Genomic DNA, 18259 nt, shown 5'->3' on the forward strand with positions numbered 1-18259 from the left:
TAAAAATCAACGGTTTTGCAGACAGACGCTACACGAAGCCCAATCTCAGATTGGTCAATAAAGCGAGCCTGGACAGATTATTAAGAGCTGAAATATACGTGAACGAGGCTGATGGTCAGCTACGAGCAGCGCATTTAATTCTTGGATATACCCCCCTTTCTTTTGGCTTTCAGGCGCCGAAGTGCGTGATTAGGGCACGCAATCCTCGGCTTCGCCGTATCAGTGTTGTCTACGAAGGGTTCATCGTTCCAGAGGGTGTTCCACTTCCCAAACACACAACTCTCACAGAGCCCCTTTTTGTGGCCAGCGTCTCAGCGGGGCCTTCTACACCCTCACCTTCCCTCAAGAAAAAGGAGACCAATAGGAGAAGGAAAAGGGGAAAAAGCAAGGAAACCGTTGTATCAGTATCTGCATCCACGGATGATTTTGAGATTTTCGATCAGCCCTTAAGCCTCGAGGAAAGCTCTGACGAAATGGGGGTACAAAGGAAACCCCAGAAAAGTTTGATGGAGCTGATAGGAGGTCAACAGGGAAAGTCTGCACCTGCCCAAACAGTATCATCCCAGGTTTTACCTCTTCCAGCCAGGTCTCCTCCTCCAGTCCCTCGCCACCCTCCTCGATCCTCTCCGCAACCAGCACCGCCCAGTACTGCCGAGCAAGAGAAGCGTAGAGAACAGAAGGGTAAGGGGGTAGCAGCTGCGAGCAAATCCCGTCCCACTCAAGAGGAGGATGTCCAGCGAGCTGCAAAGCAGCAGAAAACCAGGCACCCCTCTACGCGGGGCCAAGAGAAATCTGATTCCCCACATCCCGATTCGCAAGCGTGGTTGCCAGTTCCTATGTTCGGTGGGGAGCCCCTGCGAGACGATGCCTCTGTAAGGGACTATAACGGTGGCATTGGGTGTCATGTGGCCTCGGCCATAGAGGAGGCCCTATTGCTCCCAAAGGATATGGCTGAGCTAAAGAATGTGAGGAAGAATCAACTCATCCTTGACAATAAACGATATTTGGGCATGGTGAGAAGCTGTCTTTTCTACTGTTTTATTCTGTGACTGTTACTTACTAATGCGCACTTTTCATCAACTATAACACTAACTCACCCCCCCCTCCCCTTTTATTTTTTTACAGATCATCCAAAATACCTTCAAGCTAGATGAGATGCTCAATGCTTGTTTCAACCAGCTAGATGGTGAAAGGAAAAGAAGGGTAACGGCTGTACAAACCTTGTCCAAATCTGAACAGGATCTAACCGTCGCAAGGAAAAAGCTACAGGCCGAGGAAGAAGCTCGCAAGAGTGCCGAATCGACCTCAGAAGGCTACCAGAAGCAGGCTGAGGAACAAGCCAAGCTTCTGCGCGAGGCGAATGCCGAGCTAAAGAAGACTCAGGAGCAAGTTCTTGTTCTTAAAAAGCATCTAGAAGAGACTCAGAAATTAAGGGAGAAAGCCGAAAAGCTTAAAGAACAAGCCGAGAATGAAAAAATCGAGTCTGAGAAGGCAATGGACGAAGCCGAGCAGAGGGGCTACGAGATTGGGATAGCTGAAACTGAGAAGGCGTTAAGAGCCGAAGTTCCGGAGGTTTGCCGCATCTTTTGTGCGAGAACCTGGAGCGAGGCTCTTAACCGTGCTGGGGTTGAAGCCTCATCTGAACTACGTAAGCCAGAGAACGTGTATTACCCCGAGGCGATACGCTCCTCAGCTCCTCAACCATACCAGGCTGATACTCCAGCCCCGGCTATTAACCCTAGCGAGGAAGTTTTACCTCGCAATTCCCCTCCAGGAGCTTCTCCAAACAAATTCATCACTGCTTCGAAGCCAAATACGGTCTCCCAGGGTTTTCAACAAGAATTGGACTCCACAGTTCAATCAACTGGGGGCATTATCAATTAAAAATAAAAAGATAGAAACTATTTTATAATTTTAACTTAGACATTTAATAGAGGACTTTCTCGCTTACTTTCTTATCATTCTGGTGGTTCTAAGTTATCTTTACACTCACTTACTTTGTCGTCGTAATTTTGGATGAGTTCATTTGAGACGCCTCTTTCATTGTATGCCAATCTTGCATTCGAAACTCTTTCTTTCTGACTCCTTGACGAATGTTCATAGGGCATTACTTTCACCAAGTTTATGATTTAGAAAACTCATCACCACTCTTTTTGTCGTTTAATAATTCAATACCCAACTTAGCAGGTAAGATTCTACCGAATTAATGGTCTAAAGATTTGATATAACATAGTTTCTGTTTAACACCTCCGTATGAATGATAGGATGTTAATTTTCACTAAGTTTGCGATCCGAGGACCTGGCATAACTTAGTTTCTGTTTAACAACTCAGTATGAATGATAGGATGTTAATTTTCACTAAGTTTGCGATCCGAGGACCTGGCATAACTTAGTTTCTGTTTAACACCTCCGTATGAATGATAGGATGTTAATTTTCACTAAGTTTGCGATCCGAGGACCTGGCATAACTTAGTTTCTGTTTAACAACTCAGTATGATAGGATGTTAATTTCTACTAAGTTTGCGATCCGAGGACCTGGCATAACTTAGTTTCTGTTTAACAACTCAGTGTGAATGATAGGATGTTAATTTTCACTAAGTTTGCGATCCGAGGACCTGGCATAACTTAGTTTCTGTTTAACAATTCAGTATGAATGATAGGATGTTAATTTCCACTGAGTTTGCGATCCGAGGACCCGGCATAACCCAGTTTCTGTTTAACAATTCATTATGATAGGATGTTAATTTCCACTAAGTTTGCGATTCGAGGACCCGGCATAACCCAGTTTCTGTTTAACACTTCAGTATGATAGGATGTTAATTTCCACTAAGTTTGCGATCCGAGGACCCGGCATAACCCAGTTTCTGTTTAACAATTCAGTATGATAGGATGTTAATTTTCACTAAGTTTGCGATCCGAGGACCTGGCATAACCCAGTTTCTGTTTAACAATTCAGTATGATATGACAGGATGCGAGATTCATAGGATGCATATTTGACGTAAGTTAAAAGAGAATATTTGAATTAAAGCTTCTTTACTAATAATAATACCTTTTGAGATTGTTTACATTCCAAGGATGGAGTACAGGTTTTTCATCTAAGTCCTCTAGATAGTAAGCCCCTATTCCAGCTACAGAAGTAATTCGATACGGTCCCTCCCAATTGGGTCCCAGTTTTCCCCAACTTGGATTCTTAGTGGCCCCCAGGACCTTTCTCAGCACCAGATCGCCTATGGCTAACGGCCTCGTCCTCACATTGCTATCGTAGCATTGCTTGAGTTTGTGCTGGTAGTAAGCTAGCCGAACCATCGCGCTCTCCCTTCGTTCTTCAATCAGGTCCAAACTTTTTTCCAACATCGCATCGTTATTACTCGAAGAGAATGCACTGGTCTTTAACGTCGGGAATCCAGTTTCCAGCGGAATAACGGCCTCGGCCCCATAGGTCATAGAGAAAGGAGTTTCTCCCGTCGAACGCCGGGGTGTTGTCCGATACGTCCAAAGCACATGTGGTAGTTCCTCCACCCATCTTCCTTTCACGTCGTCTAGTCTCTTTTTAATCCCATAGACAATGACTTTGTTAACAGCTTCAGCCTGCCCATTGCCTTGCGGATAAGCTGGAGTGGAATATCTGTTTCTTATTCCCAGTTCTGAACAGTATTTCCTAAAGACATTGCTATCGAACTGGAGTCCGTTGTCCGAAACAAGAGCTCGTGGGATTCCAAATCGCGTCACAATGTTCTTCCAGACAAACCTCTTCACATCTACGTCCCGGATGTTCGTCAAGGGCTCAGCTTCAACCCATTTAGTAAAGTAGTTTGTGCCGACCAGCAGGTATTTCTTGTTTCCTATAGCTTTAGGAAAAGGGCCGACAATGTCCAGCCCCCATTGTGCAAAAGGCCAAGGGCTTGAGAGAGGGTTAAGGACTCCTCCGGGTTGGTGGATATTCGGAGCATATCTTTGACATTGATCGCATTTCCTAACGTACTCCTGTGCTTCTTTCTGCATATTCGGCCACCAATAACCTTGCGTTAGTGCTCGGCATGACAGGGATCTCCCTCCTGTGTGGCTTCCACAAATACCCTCATGCAACTCTTCCAGGATTAATTCCGCTGTCTCAGGAGGCACGCAGAGCAAGTATGGCCCAGAGAAGGACCGTCTATATAGCTTTTTATCCTCGAATAACCAGTACCGAGGTGCTCTCCTTCGTATTTTCTCAGCTTCCACCTTATCTTCGGGCAATACGTCACTGTCGAGAAATTTTAATATAGGGTCAATCCAGCATGGCGTCAAACTAGCTTGGCGAACTTGGCAAACCTCCTTTTCTGGTGAAGTGGGAGTACACAAGTCTTCCACGATTATTACCCGAGGGAAATTTCGTACTGAGGAGGTGGCAAGGGTCGCTAAGGAGTCTACGTGGGTATTTTCACCTCGTGGAATATGCAATACGTCAAAAGATTCGAATTCTGTTCGCATATGCCTAACCCGGCTTAAATACCCTTGCATCCTTGGGTCTCTGGCCTCTAACTCTCCGGTCACCTGGCCAACGACCAGCTTCGAGTCCGAGAACAGTTTCACCGCCTTTCCACCCATTTTATGGACCATGCTCATTCCCATTATCAGAGCTTCGTACTCTGATTCATTGTTAGTAGCTGAGAACCCTAGTCTGAGCGACTTCTCGATGATGACTTCTTCGGGGGATATCAGAACCAATCCCAGTCCAGCTCCCCGTTGGTTTGCGGCCCCATCCACGTATACCTTCCATACCGGCCCTCCTGGCGCGGATATTACGCCAACCGATCTTTCATCCGTGTGATCTTGATTCCTACTAACTTCCTCAGGGCACTCAGCAAATTCAGCTACCAGATCGGCGAGAACTTGACCCTTCACAGAGGTACGGGGCATATATTTGATGTCAAAAGCACCAAGAATTGTTCCCCATTTGGCGATTCTGCCGGTATAGTCAGCACTTCTAAGTATGGATTTGAGAGGCAATTGGGTCAAGACAACTACCGTATGAGCTTGAAAATAGTGCGGAAGTTTGCGTGTTGCATGGACGACTGCCAGTATGGCCTTCTCTAACGACAGATATCTCACCTCGGCTTCATGGAGGGATTTACTTACATAGTAAACTGGCCTCTGGACGCCACTGTCTTCCCGCATCAAGACGAAACTGACTGCGTGAAGAGCTACCGCCAGATAGGCATACAACACCTCATCCACTTCAGGGCTAGACATAATCGGCGGTTTGGATAAATAGTCTTTTAACTGCTGGAACGCCTCAGCACACTCCTCGATCCATTCGAATCCCTGCCACTTATGTAACAGGCGGAAAAAAGGACGACACCTTTCAGCCGACCTGGAGATGAACCGGTTCAACGCAGTAGTCATCCCCGTTAACCTCTGGACTTCCTTTGGATTTCGAGGCGCTTGCAAATCGTTAATGGCCCTAATTTGATCTGGATTCACCTCAATTCCCCTATGGGTCACCATGTACCCCAAGAATTTCCCGGAACCTACACCAAAGGAACACTTCGAAGCATTCAGGCGCAACTTATGCTCTCTTAATATCCCGAAGACGCTAGTGAGGTCCTCCACATGTTCAGTCACTACCTTACTTTTCACCACCATGTCATCAATATAAATTTCAATACTTCTGCCCAGCTGTGGCTCAAACATTTTCGTCATCATGCGTTGGTAGGTAGACCCAGCGTTTTTGAGACCGAAGGGCATCACCTTGTAATGGTAGTTCCCAATCGGGGTCATGAAAGCGGTTTTTTCCTGATCATCAACGGCCAGCGGTATTTGGTGATATCCTTGAAAGGCATCCAAGAAACTCATCCTAGGGTGGCCCACGGTTGCATCCACCAACTGGTCAATCTTGGGCATAGGAAATGGGTCTTTGGGACAGGCCTTATTAAGATCGGTGAAGTCAACGCACACTCGCCACTTCCCTGTTTTCTTCTTTACTACCACCGTATTGGCCAGCCATTGGGGATAAAAGACTTCTTTAATAGCCCCAGCCTGTTTCAGCTTGGCGACTTCACTTCTAACTGCCTCGGCATGCTCTTTTGATGGTCGTCGAGGGATTTGTCTCCTAGGGGGAATGGCAGGGTTCACGTTGAGCCGATGGCAAATGAAACTTGGGTCTACTCCTGGGGCTTCGTACGGGTCCCATGCAAAGACGTCCACATTGGCCCGGAGGAACTCCAGCAAACTCGCTTTCTCTGGCAAAGGCAGCTTTGCCCCCACCCGGAAGAATTTTTCTGGATCATCAGCGACAATCACCTTTTCCAGATCTTCACACTCTACCCCATTGGTTGGTACGTCTAAACCTGATGCTGGGATCTTTAATTGCTATGATTCATTATCGGCTGTAGCCGAGGTTTCTGCCTCAGGCCGATGCCGTATAGCCGCTACTTGGCATTGCCGAGCGGCCGCTTGGTTCCCTACTATCTCCAGCACTTGGTCTCCGGACGGGTACTTCACCTTCTGATGCAGGGTGGATGAAACCGCTTTAAGTGTGTGAAGCCAGGGTCTGCCTAGAATAGCCGTATACGGAGAAAAAACATCTACGACAATAAAATCCACCTCCACCACCTCCGTGCCTGACTGCACGGGCAGCCTGATTAGCCCCATGGGAATGACTAACCTTCCCTCAAAACTGACCAGAGGGGAGTTATAGGTTGTCAAGTCCTGCTGCTTCAAACCTAGCCCCTTGTACAAACCCGGATACATCACATCGGCTGCGCTTCCCTAATCAACCATCACCCTTCAGACATCGTACCCACTAATCCTCAGTGTTACCACCAAGGCATCCTCATAGGGTTGTATGGTTCCCTCCAAATCTTCGTCTGAAAAACCCAAAACCAAGGGCACACGCTTCTTGGCTCTCTTCCATGCTTGAGAACGATCCTCGGCCGGGGATCGGGACACCGACAACACTCTGGTGGGGCAAGATCCAATCCTCCCTGGGGCCGCAAAGATGACGTTGATTGTACCCCGAGGGAGCCTTGATGAAGCATCCCCACGCACCTCGGAACCTGCTTGGCTCGGCCTTCCGCTGGAGTGATGCAAGAGCTGCCTTAATTTTCCTTCCCGAACCAACTGCTCCAAATGGTCCCATAAATTCCTGCAGTTGTCTGTCGTGTGTCCATGGTCCTGATGGTAATGGCAATACAAACTCGGATTGCGTTTTGTAGGCTCTCCTGCCATCCTGTTAGGCCATTTGAAAAATGGCTCGTCCTTTATCTTCTCCAAAACCTGCTGAACAGGCTCCCGAAATACCGCATTAACGACCTGGGCGTCTGCCGAGGCCGACTGGCCAGCAAAGTCCCTCCTTGGTCGGTTGTTATTATAACGATCCGACCTGAAATCCCTCCTCTCCTGAGGGATCATCTTGGCCTTTCCTTTCCCCTGAAGCTGATCCTCCTCTATCCTTTTGTACTTCTCTATTCTGTCCATTAGTTGGCGCACACTGGTAACAGGTTTACCCGTCAAGGATTTCCTCAAGTCGTGATCAGCCGGGAGGCCGGCTTTGAAAGTAGTTATGGCCACAGCGTCATTCTTCCCTCCTATTTCGTTAAACATCTCCCAGTACCTATCCGAATAGCTCTTGAGAGTCTCGCCCTCTCGAATAGACAAGGTCAGCAATGACCCCAGCGGCAAAGGAGTCCTGTTGCATGTAATAAAACGAGCACCAAAAGCCTGGGTCAGTGCTTTGAAAGATCCAACAGAGTTGGCCCTTAAGCCATTGAACCACCTCATCGCTGTTGGACCCAAACTCGACGGAAAAATCTTGCACATCAGCGCATCATCCCTGGAATGAATAGCCATCTTCTGGCTGTAATAGCTTACATGTTCCACCGGATCCGAATGGCCATCATACAGAGAGAACGTAGGTTGATTGAACCGCCGAGGATGGGTAGCATCATCTATGCCTCTCGTGAAGGGTGACCTGGAAATTTGACTCAAGGCTTTGTTCATGGCATCGTTTCCCAAGCCCCTGCTAGTTGGACTTTTACGCCTACGCCTATGGCAACGCTCCTCCTCATAGGAGAAAGTCTCGCTCTGTGGAGTTCTCGACCTCCGCCTGTAGCTAGTTCCATCCGACTCCCCGGATGATAGTTCAGAGCGAGGTGAGGAACGTTCCCGTCTTGCATGGCGCAACTCTCTCTTCAAATCCGCAATCTCACGTTGCAGATCCCCACCATGCTTCGCGTGGGAAACGTGACACTTCCCGCGTGTATGGCTCCTCGTGGTATGAGTGGTATGTATGCTCCCCTCCCGGATTAACCTCCGTTCGGGACTCCTTCGAGGACCACCATGCTGAGAGCCCCTTGATTCCGCCTAGTGCAAGTTAACATCATCCTGTTGCAGCCCCGATGCGGGAGGAGGTAGTTCCACTCCTTCCATCGGAAATGTTATATCAGAGGTTGTACAAGCTAACACAAGCTCTCCCCACAGACGGCGCCAATTGTAAGGACACGATTTTAGTGACGAACCTAAACAGTATTGGGTTCGTACGTAAAAGGCCCAGACAATATGATTTGTAGAGCGTGGGCGTAAAGAACTAGGTTAACTGTGGTATCTACCTCCAAGATTTACCCTCAAGCCCGTTTAAGGTTTTAGAGTTGGTATAACGAACGTCTTTCTTTAGTGACTAGTAAAACTCTCTCCCTTTCCCTTCTTACTTTCTTCTCTCTCGTTCTCCCCGTTTCTTTTTCTTCTCCTTTCTCTTTTTCCCGATCCGCCCATTTTTTCATGTTCTTCTTTTAGTTTATATATCTCCCTTGGCGCTCCATCCTCGCCGCACACGTGTAGGTTGGGTTCGGAGGATTTCTTTCTGTCCCATCTGGCACCTCCTGGAACTTCCTCTAGGCAGCTGTAAGGCTGCTTCCCCACTGTTCAGGTATCACTTCCACATTAATGCGGCCAGAGAGTTGGTTGAGAGGTCATTAATGCGGAGGTAGCTGTAGCCTCAGATATTTGTTTGCCTTATCTCTTTCATCTTTAGTCGGCTACTCTATCCTTTGAGATGACTGAATTCTGAGATTTGATCGCAACGAGACCACGTCCTGATCGTCCTCGGACGCGATCGTCCTCGAACGCGTTCTGCCGAGGACGATGGTGTCCTCGGACGGGTATATGGCCTCCGATGGGCCACTGGCCCAACAATCCTGAACTCATTCCGAATCCTAGGGCCTATTAATCGAATGATCCCCACATGTATTATTCAAATTTATCTTGAATTTTTTTTTTTTTTTGTTCTTTTATTTGTATTGAAAGAAATTCAAAAATTAAGAGCCTTATAACTTAATTAGTATATTTTAGTGTTTTCCAATGAAAATGTCTAGAGTCGAAATCTCTCCTCATCCATTATAAGTATTGAATTAAAAAAAAATGATAATAAATAAAGAAATATGAAGAAAAAAAAAAAAAAAGATGTTCGAAAGTATGATTTTTTTTTTTTTTTTTGTGTTTGAACAAATAAAATACAGGTCATTATGACTTTTGTAATAAGTTTATATACAAAACAAATTTTACAATTTTATGAAATGTGTCCAATTATGATTGGTTTATAATAAAAGTGAAGTCAATGATAGTGCCATGTGAAAATAGTGTTGCATTAATCGTAATCTACCATTTTAGATATCGTGGGAAAAAAAAAAAGAATAAATTTATTTTTTTAACAAAGGATAAAATTTGTCATCTATTCAAAGTTGTTTGAAAAGTATTGTGCACTTTATTTCAAAGAAAAGGAAAGGTTTTGTCCAAATTAGGGATTTTGTTGTTTCAAACTTAAGTAATTATTATCTTCTCTTATATGAATTATAGTTTTCATTAATTAAATTTACACTTGAATATATCATTTATTATATGAAAAGAAGCTTTTCTTTTTTCTTTTGTGAATATGAACTAAAATTTCATTTATAAATATGAACTAAATCAAAGTACAAATATTCCAAAGCTCGAGGAGGGAGTCCTCATTTAGTATAACATCATTTGAGAATTCAGAATAAAAAGAGGTTGTATCATGTCTATGTTTTTTTTTTTTTATATTATAATTATAATTATTTGGTAAAATCACGTTTCTGTGTTATTTTAAGGATGGGCAAATAACACTCCCCTCCCTTGAGGTTTGGAGAAATGACACTCACCCCCAAACTTAAAAAGAAAAAACACTTCCCTCCCTGATTTTTGAAAAAAATAACACTCCCCCCCTTCTGTTAATATTAGTAACGGAATATTCTAATTTTTTTAAAGATTCTCTTTACCAAAGTTTAACCATAGTTAGTGAAAAGAGCATTCATATAAAATAAAATAAAATAAAAAATGAAAAGAGCATATTATAAAACATGTTGCCTGTGGATTTTTTAGTCTCTTCTAGTACCTTTCCAATTGATTTTTTAAAGTTTGATGATCCTCTTAGATTTTTTAATCGCACCTCTCCGACACTTTGGATCAAAATTTATGAAATAAAACAATTTGCCGAAACTTTCAAGCTTTTATTGTTTAAAAATGAGTTTGAAATTTTCAAAGTCACTTATCAATATAAAAAACTTTCAGAGTCAATTTGATTGATTGGTGAACAAACTCACAAAAGCTTATTCTTTACCATCTAACGTTAAATTAGAAAAGCAGCTAAAAAGAAAAATGTAGTGATTTTGGACAAGTATATCCTTTAGCCAATAAATTTGAGAAAAATGGTGACAGCAAATTGACTTGAATCAGAGTTATCAACATTACACTAAAAAGAAGTTCCAAAACAAGTTTGCACTCCACTTGCAAACACAAAAAGCTGTCAAAATGTCTAACAATCACTAGCAATTCTTGCACTCCTACAAGGTCGGTTTTCAAAACTTGTCTTCCCTTTCTTCATTGGTCACCTATCTCGCTGCACCATGTGTAATTCTTTTTTCCTTGCTAGAAATGTCAGATGTTAAAGATGCTTGTATGTTTATTTGACTGGATTGTGTGCCACGTTGATCACCCCTGCTTGTTTTCTTGGCACATGACATGGAAAAATTGTATTAAAAATGTAAGCATAAAAGTCAAACATGTGATAATTCAACTAATTATAAGATATAATAGTAAATTGGATGATGGTTTGTTTGACCACAAGCAATCTAAACAACTTACCAGCCTATGTTCAACCACTCTTGACCCTCCCTCTTGATGTTCTTGCACATTATTTTTGCTCTAAATTAAAACACAATGTATATTCACAAAACACTCTTCCATCAAAATAGAAATTCTAACAACTAATTTCTTAAACCAAACATATACCAACTTACATTTTGCCCTTTCTTCCCTTTGCTTCTTCCTGCGCTACCAACTGCAGCTCCTTGGCATGTCCTCTTGTTGTGACCAAACTCTTTGCAAGAAGTACACCTCACAGTGCATGACCTCCTTGCTTCTTGTTGCCCTGGTGCACGTTCACCTTGCTCCCTTTTTCTCTTCTTCTTTGGTCTACCAATCAACTTTTTCCGTTTTGGAGGAAGCACGGTGTCTTGGCCTGTTTCCAACTCACCCTTAGGTAACATATCAATATCAGGCATTGGGTGAAGGATTTGGCTATAGGCACGAATGTACATACTCGTGGAGTAGAATGGATCACAATAATCTTGAATGTCTGCCCTTTTGTATGTGATACATTTTGCTGCATGCTTGCAAGGCAAGCCACTAATTTCCCAAACACCACAAGGACATTTTTTGGTCCGTAAGTTTATAGCAAAACTTGTATAACCATCTATTACTTGAAACTCATCATCGCCTGCTGGTATAAGCTTACAGAATAATGAATCTTTTTTAGCCAACTCAATCTTTTCCCATGCTTCTAGTGTGACCTTTGTTTCCCAATTGCATCCATTAGTGTATCGCTCATGTAGCTTTTCCATTAGTTTAAGCCTCACTTGCTCCACCAATGTCAATATTGTCTTCCCACGCAAATCGTCAACCCAACTATTAAAAGACTCTGTCATGTTGTTTGTGATGTGTGGACTAACAGATCTTGGGTCAAATGCATGTCTAGCCCATTGTGACTTAGGTTTTTCATCCAACCAATCAAATGCTTCCTTGGATAATTTTTGGAGACCTTGCATAGCTTTCTCAAAAAGGAATTGATTATACGCTTTTACTGCACGCCAAAAATTATCCCTCAATGCTAGCCCAGAATATTTTCCTCTAAAGTTGTTATACAAATGTCTTGTACAATGCCTAACTTGACACTCAGGCATAACATCAGGAATAGCTTCAATCAAGCCCTATCAATAACAAAAAATTCTTAAGAAGACACAATTACAGGAACTTTAATATCTTTATAATAGTTATTAAAAAAAATAGCACAACTTTAATATCCATACCTTTTGTTTATCTGACATAATAACATATGGAACTCCTGATGAACGTTGACCAATAATGGTTTCCAAGCATGTAAGAAACCATCCCCAGCTGTCTTTACACTCACATTCCACCACCCCATAAGCAACTGGAAATAGGCCATTGTTTCCATCGAGTGAAACTGCTGCCAATAGCACCCCACCAAAATTTCCTTTCAAGTGGCAACCATCTAGTCCTATAAAAGGCCTACAACCTTCAACAAAACCCTTCCTCATAGCTTCAAAGCACACAAAGAACCTCTTGAATGTAGGATTTTGTGTAATATCAAGCCTATCTAATTGCATCTTCACATAGCTTCCAGGATTGGTTTGCCTTACAAGCTAAGCATACTTGGCAAGCTTCTTATAACTATTAGAATGGCTACCTACATCCTCTCCCTTTCCTCTCTTTCTTGCTCTATACAATCTGCTTCTATCAACCTCAACCCCATAATTTTCCATCAAAGCTTCTCCCATGCTTTCATAAGACATATTAGGATCAGCCTTCAACGATTTAGCTAGTTTTTGAGCTATCCATGTTGATGTGGCATTGGTATTTTTTGAACTTCTAACACAGATGTGGTCACTGTTGTACACTTTAATCTGAAATGTAATACCATCAGCAGTAGGGGAAGCAAAAACATACCAGTTGCAACTAAGGTCAGCACAAATTGCACGAACCCTAGACTTCTCATTTTTCAATCTCACAATCTCAACACCTTCACCTATCACATAGTCCCTCAATGCTGCTCTAAACTCATACACATCCCTGAATAGCATTCCTTTTTCAAGACTTACCTTTTCGTTTTCATTTGGGACATATTGTTTACCGTACAACCCTTTCTCAACATGATTATTTTCAACATCAGAGTCATTCAATTCTCTATCACAATCTTCACTATCATAGTTGGACCAGTTACCATCAGAACCATTACCAGCCTCATCATTATCTTCATCACTACAAACTCCACTACCAAGTTTATCACTATCATCACTCAAGGCACTATCATCACTTGAGTCTTGAACGTAGTCAGTATCATCATCTTCCTCACGATACACTACATCATCATCAATTCTTACCATAGACCCAGATGCCTCACACACAACATTAGGCGTCAAATTTTTACAATTTGTGCTCACAAACTTAACATATAAATGTATTAGCACAACACCAGCATGCAAATTAAACATGGTTACCATGTCAACGTCATTGGTGATCTCTAACCTTTCATTTGTCCCCGGGATGTCATACCAAACTAATATCATGTACCCCTCGTGTTCATCACCAATTACACGCTTACATATGTCATTTAACATGTCCATATGACAATACCTATCAGGGTCCACCTCTGCAATGACAGAGAATGTATCCTTCAAGTGCACAATCAAATCATGCTTAAACTCCCCCATTGTGCCCTATAAACACTGAAATGTTGGTCAGACATGGGTAAATTGGAAAGAATTTACATGGGTGCATGTATATATGTTTATCAAAGTGTTGTTGTGTTGCTACTTTTATTTCATTGTAATCTATTTTGTTAGGCCACATTTTTCAAATACTTGGTTTAGGCTTTTTTCAAATACTTGAACTACTTCTCAAAAAACTAATTTTTTTAGTTATATTAATTTCAAAATTTTGGTTTAGGACATTCAACGAATATAAAATCTTCAAAAAAAAAAATGTAGAAGAAATAAGATAATAGAGCATGAGTAAATATCCAAAGCATTGTGTAACAAACAAATCAAGCATTTTCAAACAAAACCCATCAACGGAAATGTCTTTGAACTTTGAAGTAAACCCATTAACAACAAAAATCCAGCTTTTTCAAAAAAAAAAAAAAATTAAAAGCTTTACAAATTGTTTTGTGAATATTATACCATTGTGCACAGTACAATCTATCTACACATAAATTCCAAAAATCCATGGCTCAGTTATGCTAAAATACAAGAAATTTTGAGGGCTATGTCGGCATTTACCTGGTTATTTAGCTTTTGTCGTATTCACTATGGAATCATTGTTGGGCCATGGGATGGGAGGTTGTAGGGGACCAGCTGAGGTGTATTTGTTACTGTGAATTTGTAAGTAAAAGTCCTCAACATCAATCTAGGTTTTCAAAGAAGCGGGAAAGGATGGGCACATTGGGCGGTAAGGGATGACTACTGAAATTTCAGGTTTTGTAAAACTTTTAAGAACAAGTTGAGGGCAAATTTGGGAATATATTCTTAACCAAAGGGTAGGTTAGTACACAATGTTTTTAACATCAATTTAACAGAGTTGAGTTAAATGAAGGTCAAAGGGGAAAAATGTTTTTTTACTTTAAGTTTGGGGGTGAGTGTCATTTTCCCAAACCTCAAGGGAGGGGAGTGTTATTTGCCCTTTAAGGATTGTAGTAAGTATTTTAGGATTAAGATCCAGTGCAAGTGTTATGCAATTCACCCCAACCCTCTCACAACATTTTTTTACTTTTATTCATTTTTTATATTTAATGGTTGAGATTTAAAATTGCTTTTTGCAACTTTAAATCCCAACCATTCATACAAATTGCATAAGATGCAATACCTGTTACTTATCCGAGTATTTGACCAAGGTTTTGAAGCCCGGACTGGACCATACGGTCCGATCGGAAAACCGCAAATCTCTCAGTTTTGCGGTTTTTTTAATTTCAAGAAACGCTCTATGTGAAGAAAGCAAAAATCCGTGCGAACTGTGGTTGGACCGTACAGTTCTGAGAACCATGGTCTGACCGGTTTTTGAGGTTCGGATGATTTTTTTTTTTTTTCAGCTTTTCCGGTGAATTTTGGCCAAGACAGGTTACTGATGGAAGAGAGATAATACTGATGGGAAGAGAGCTGAAATTTTAAAAAGTTTTGAAGTGAGAAGTTAACTCAGGTTACCGTGTGTGGTGCAAAAAAACCGACAAAAACGACTTGGAACATGTGAAAATTTTAGAAAGACACGCTTCTATTTAATTTTGACCCCTTTGGTTTTATCAACAATTACTTTTTCAACTTTTTAAATATTTTTCTACCAAACACTGAACAGTAAACACATTTACTTTTTCAACTTTTTAAATATTTTTCTATCAAACACTAAACAGTAAACACATACCCCAATGTAGCGCAATGCAGTTTCTCAAAAAAAACACATACCCCAATGTATTATCATTTAAGACTTATATGTATTATTTATATATATATATATATATATTTTTTTTTTTTCCTCTATAATTTATGAACTTAACAATTAAATTAGTTTTAAGTTTTTTTATCAAATATAATTATTTATATTTTAAATAATTATTAAATTAATTATAATGTCATCCTGATTCAACTTTAATTCAACTTCGATTTAATCTCAAAAATTTTAAATCTTTCTATTTTATGATTCGATTAACTGTCCGAATTTTAAAACCTTGTATTTGACCTCATACGTTTAGACGAAAATTGTGGGAATTAATTTTTTTTTTTTTTTAAAAAGCAAAAAAACAAAACAAAAACAACAACAGAGGAAATATGGTCCTGTCGTACGTAGAAGACAGACCACAAATTTTAAAAAAAAAAAAAACGACCTTTTTTAGGAAAAGAAAGAGAGAAAAAATGGAAAAACCCACAGCGACCACTCGGCCAAAGGCCGAAGCAACGTCGTCGGATTCGTCAAAAACAGTAGCCAACAACGTTTCTGCTGAAGATGTTTCTACGATCACTGGTTTCTTTCAAAACGTGGGAGTCTCAGACACCAATTCTCTCCCAGATTATTGCAATAACAAGTACTTCTATTCCAATATCATTCGCCACGCACTCAAGCCTGACCAAGTCCTACGTGGCCGACTCACCTGTATCCTAACCGTCACACCCGCTCTCGGTGTAACTAACTCTCCTCTCTTTTTCTCTAATTCTAGCTTCTTCTTTTTTTTTTTAAGAAATGAATGGTAATTGTATTTTCATGGGGTTTGCAGAATTTCTATGGTTCGTTACATGGAGGGTCTCTTGCAGCTATTTGTGAGGTGGTGTCAATTGCTTGTGCTAGAACTGTGGTTGCTGAGGATAAGGATGTTTTTCTTGGAGATATGAGCATTTCATATCTCTCTGCTGCTCCAATTAATGTGAGTTTTTTTTTTTTTTTTTTTTTTGGGGGTTTGACTCTTGGTTACTCACTTTGTTCTTCTTTCAATTCATTTCTTGTGTTATCTACTTCTTCAAATTAGAGATGTTTTTTCTTCTATTCTGAACCTAATTATATGTGGGAAATGTAGGATTTTTTTAGTTTTTAGCTTCTTCTTTTTGGTGGGACTCAAATTGCATTCTACCTAGTATTTGAAGTGTCAAAAGGGTTTTTTTGGATTGGGATGTGCCTGTGATTTGATGTTGGCTTCATACTTCTGTGTGCCATAATTATTGACTTAGAGGGGCTCTGTGAGGATTTTTAGCTTTTCTCAGAATGCCTGAATGTTTCCTTCAGATGCCAAATTCAGGTTGCCTTGGAACAGAATGTGATAATCTTAATCTTAATGGCAAATGTAGTATTGTAGTGCAAAACTGGGAGGTACAGACCAGAGGCTGGAGTTATTCAAAAAGATATATCTACAACCTCATTCTTCTTGGGTGAATCAGACTAATATATGATTGATACTCAAATCTCTTGTTTAATATATAATTTCTATCAATTAAATTTTCCTGGAGACCTTGCCACCCAAACATGAGTCCAAAAGGATGATAATAGTGTACAAACTAAGTCATTAGTTGTGCCAAAGAGCTCTAGCACATCTAGCACCTCCTCCCCTTTTAGGTTGAGGGTGAGGTTGGGGTTTAAGACCCATTAGTGCGTGCCTTACTTACCAATAATAATAATAATGATAGTAAACAAATAAGTCTTTGCTTTTTACTTGTCATGAACTATTGGTTGGGCTTTTAACATGCATTTTCATGTTTCAAGTATATAATAATGTGATCTTATCCGACTGGCATTAAGCCATTGTCTGGGTCAGTCTCACAAAAAAAGACAATTCTAAGCTAAAACCAAGTTATGCTAACTTGTTACCAATGATATCTTGCTTTTGAATGGTTTGTATTAGCATATGCATACACATGCTTGATTGGTGTGGTTTATTTTACTGCTTTCACATTACTATGATTTTTTTTTTCTCTATAACAAATCTCCTGTGCAATGGAACTGTTTTCTACATGCAGGCAGATGTGATAATTGATTGCTCTGTAGTGAGGGGTGGAAGAAATTTGACTGTAGTTGCAACGGAGTTCAAGGTCAAGAAAACTGGGCAGTTAGCCTATACTGCTCGCGCTATATTCTACAACATGCCCATTGCCAAGATATGAAGTTGTGGTTCAACAAATTTGAATTTGGGTATTTCAGTTTGAATCTCTACCTTCTGATGAGTTTTGTAAAAAAACCCAATAAAATTTTACATTAGTTCAGAATATTGAAAATTTGGTACTTATGCAATGTGGTTAAATTCGCTCATTGATGAAATAGCATTGACAGCTTCATAGGGGATATTGGTAGTTAACCAATCTGCTGAGATATGGAGGAAATGACCGTGTGGCTACTTTAATTCATATTTAAGGAGACTAAGAAATTGCTGTACTCTACCAAATCTTGGGGTGAATTTATGAGTTTTTATTAGAAGAGGAGGAATAAAGTGATTATGAGGTTATCTTGATACTTGATATTAGAGATTGGATATTAGAGATTGTATTTATATATTGTCTTTCTTTAAGGTGATGATACTGAATCAGTGATCACTCCCTGGATTCATATTCTTAATGAGTAAAGATTTTACATAGTCAATATAAAACCCACATCCCTCGTGAGAAACACAAAAAAACTAACTAAAGCATTTTGCACTTTTAAATGATCATGTTTAATTTT

General features: G+C 40.9%; 3 protein-coding genes across 3 annotated transcripts; 2 read left to right on the forward strand and 1 right to left on the reverse strand.

Annotated features, from left to right (window-relative positions):
- Positions 1-473: 473 nt before the first annotated feature.
- LOC115957015 (putative uncharacterized protein DDB_G0290521) lies at positions 474-1884 on the forward strand. Its single transcript, XM_031075262.1, has 2 exons — positions 474-872; positions 1654-1884. Exons 1-2 carry the CDS (start codon positions 474-476, stop codon positions 1882-1884), a joined length of 630 nt encoding a protein of 209 aa, XP_030931122.1.
- Positions 1885-11259: 9375 nt separating this feature from the next.
- Positions 11260-12681, reverse strand: LOC115957017. The gene is made up of 2 exons (XM_031075263.1): positions 12361-12681; positions 11260-12261 (listed from the first exon to the last, which is right to left on the reverse strand). Exons 1-2 carry the CDS (start codon positions 12679-12681, stop codon positions 11260-11262), a joined length of 1323 nt encoding a protein of 440 aa, XP_030931123.1.
- Positions 12682-15921: 3240 nt separating this feature from the next.
- LOC115957641 (putative esterase F42H10.6) lies at positions 15922-18062 on the forward strand. Its single transcript, XM_031075937.1, has 3 exons — positions 15922-16239; positions 16332-16478; positions 17563-18062. Exons 1-3 carry the CDS (start codon positions 15973-15975, stop codon positions 17704-17706), a joined length of 558 nt encoding a protein of 185 aa, XP_030931797.1. The 5' UTR covers positions 15922-15972; the 3' UTR covers positions 17707-18062.
- Positions 18063-18259: the final 197 nt, after the last annotated feature.

Source organism: Quercus lobata, chromosome 8 (assembly GCF_001633185.2).
Source record: "Quercus lobata isolate SW786 chromosome 8, ValleyOak3.0 Primary Assembly, whole genome shotgun sequence".
Lineage (NCBI taxonomy): Eukaryota > Viridiplantae > Streptophyta > Magnoliopsida > Fagales > Fagaceae > Quercus > Quercus lobata.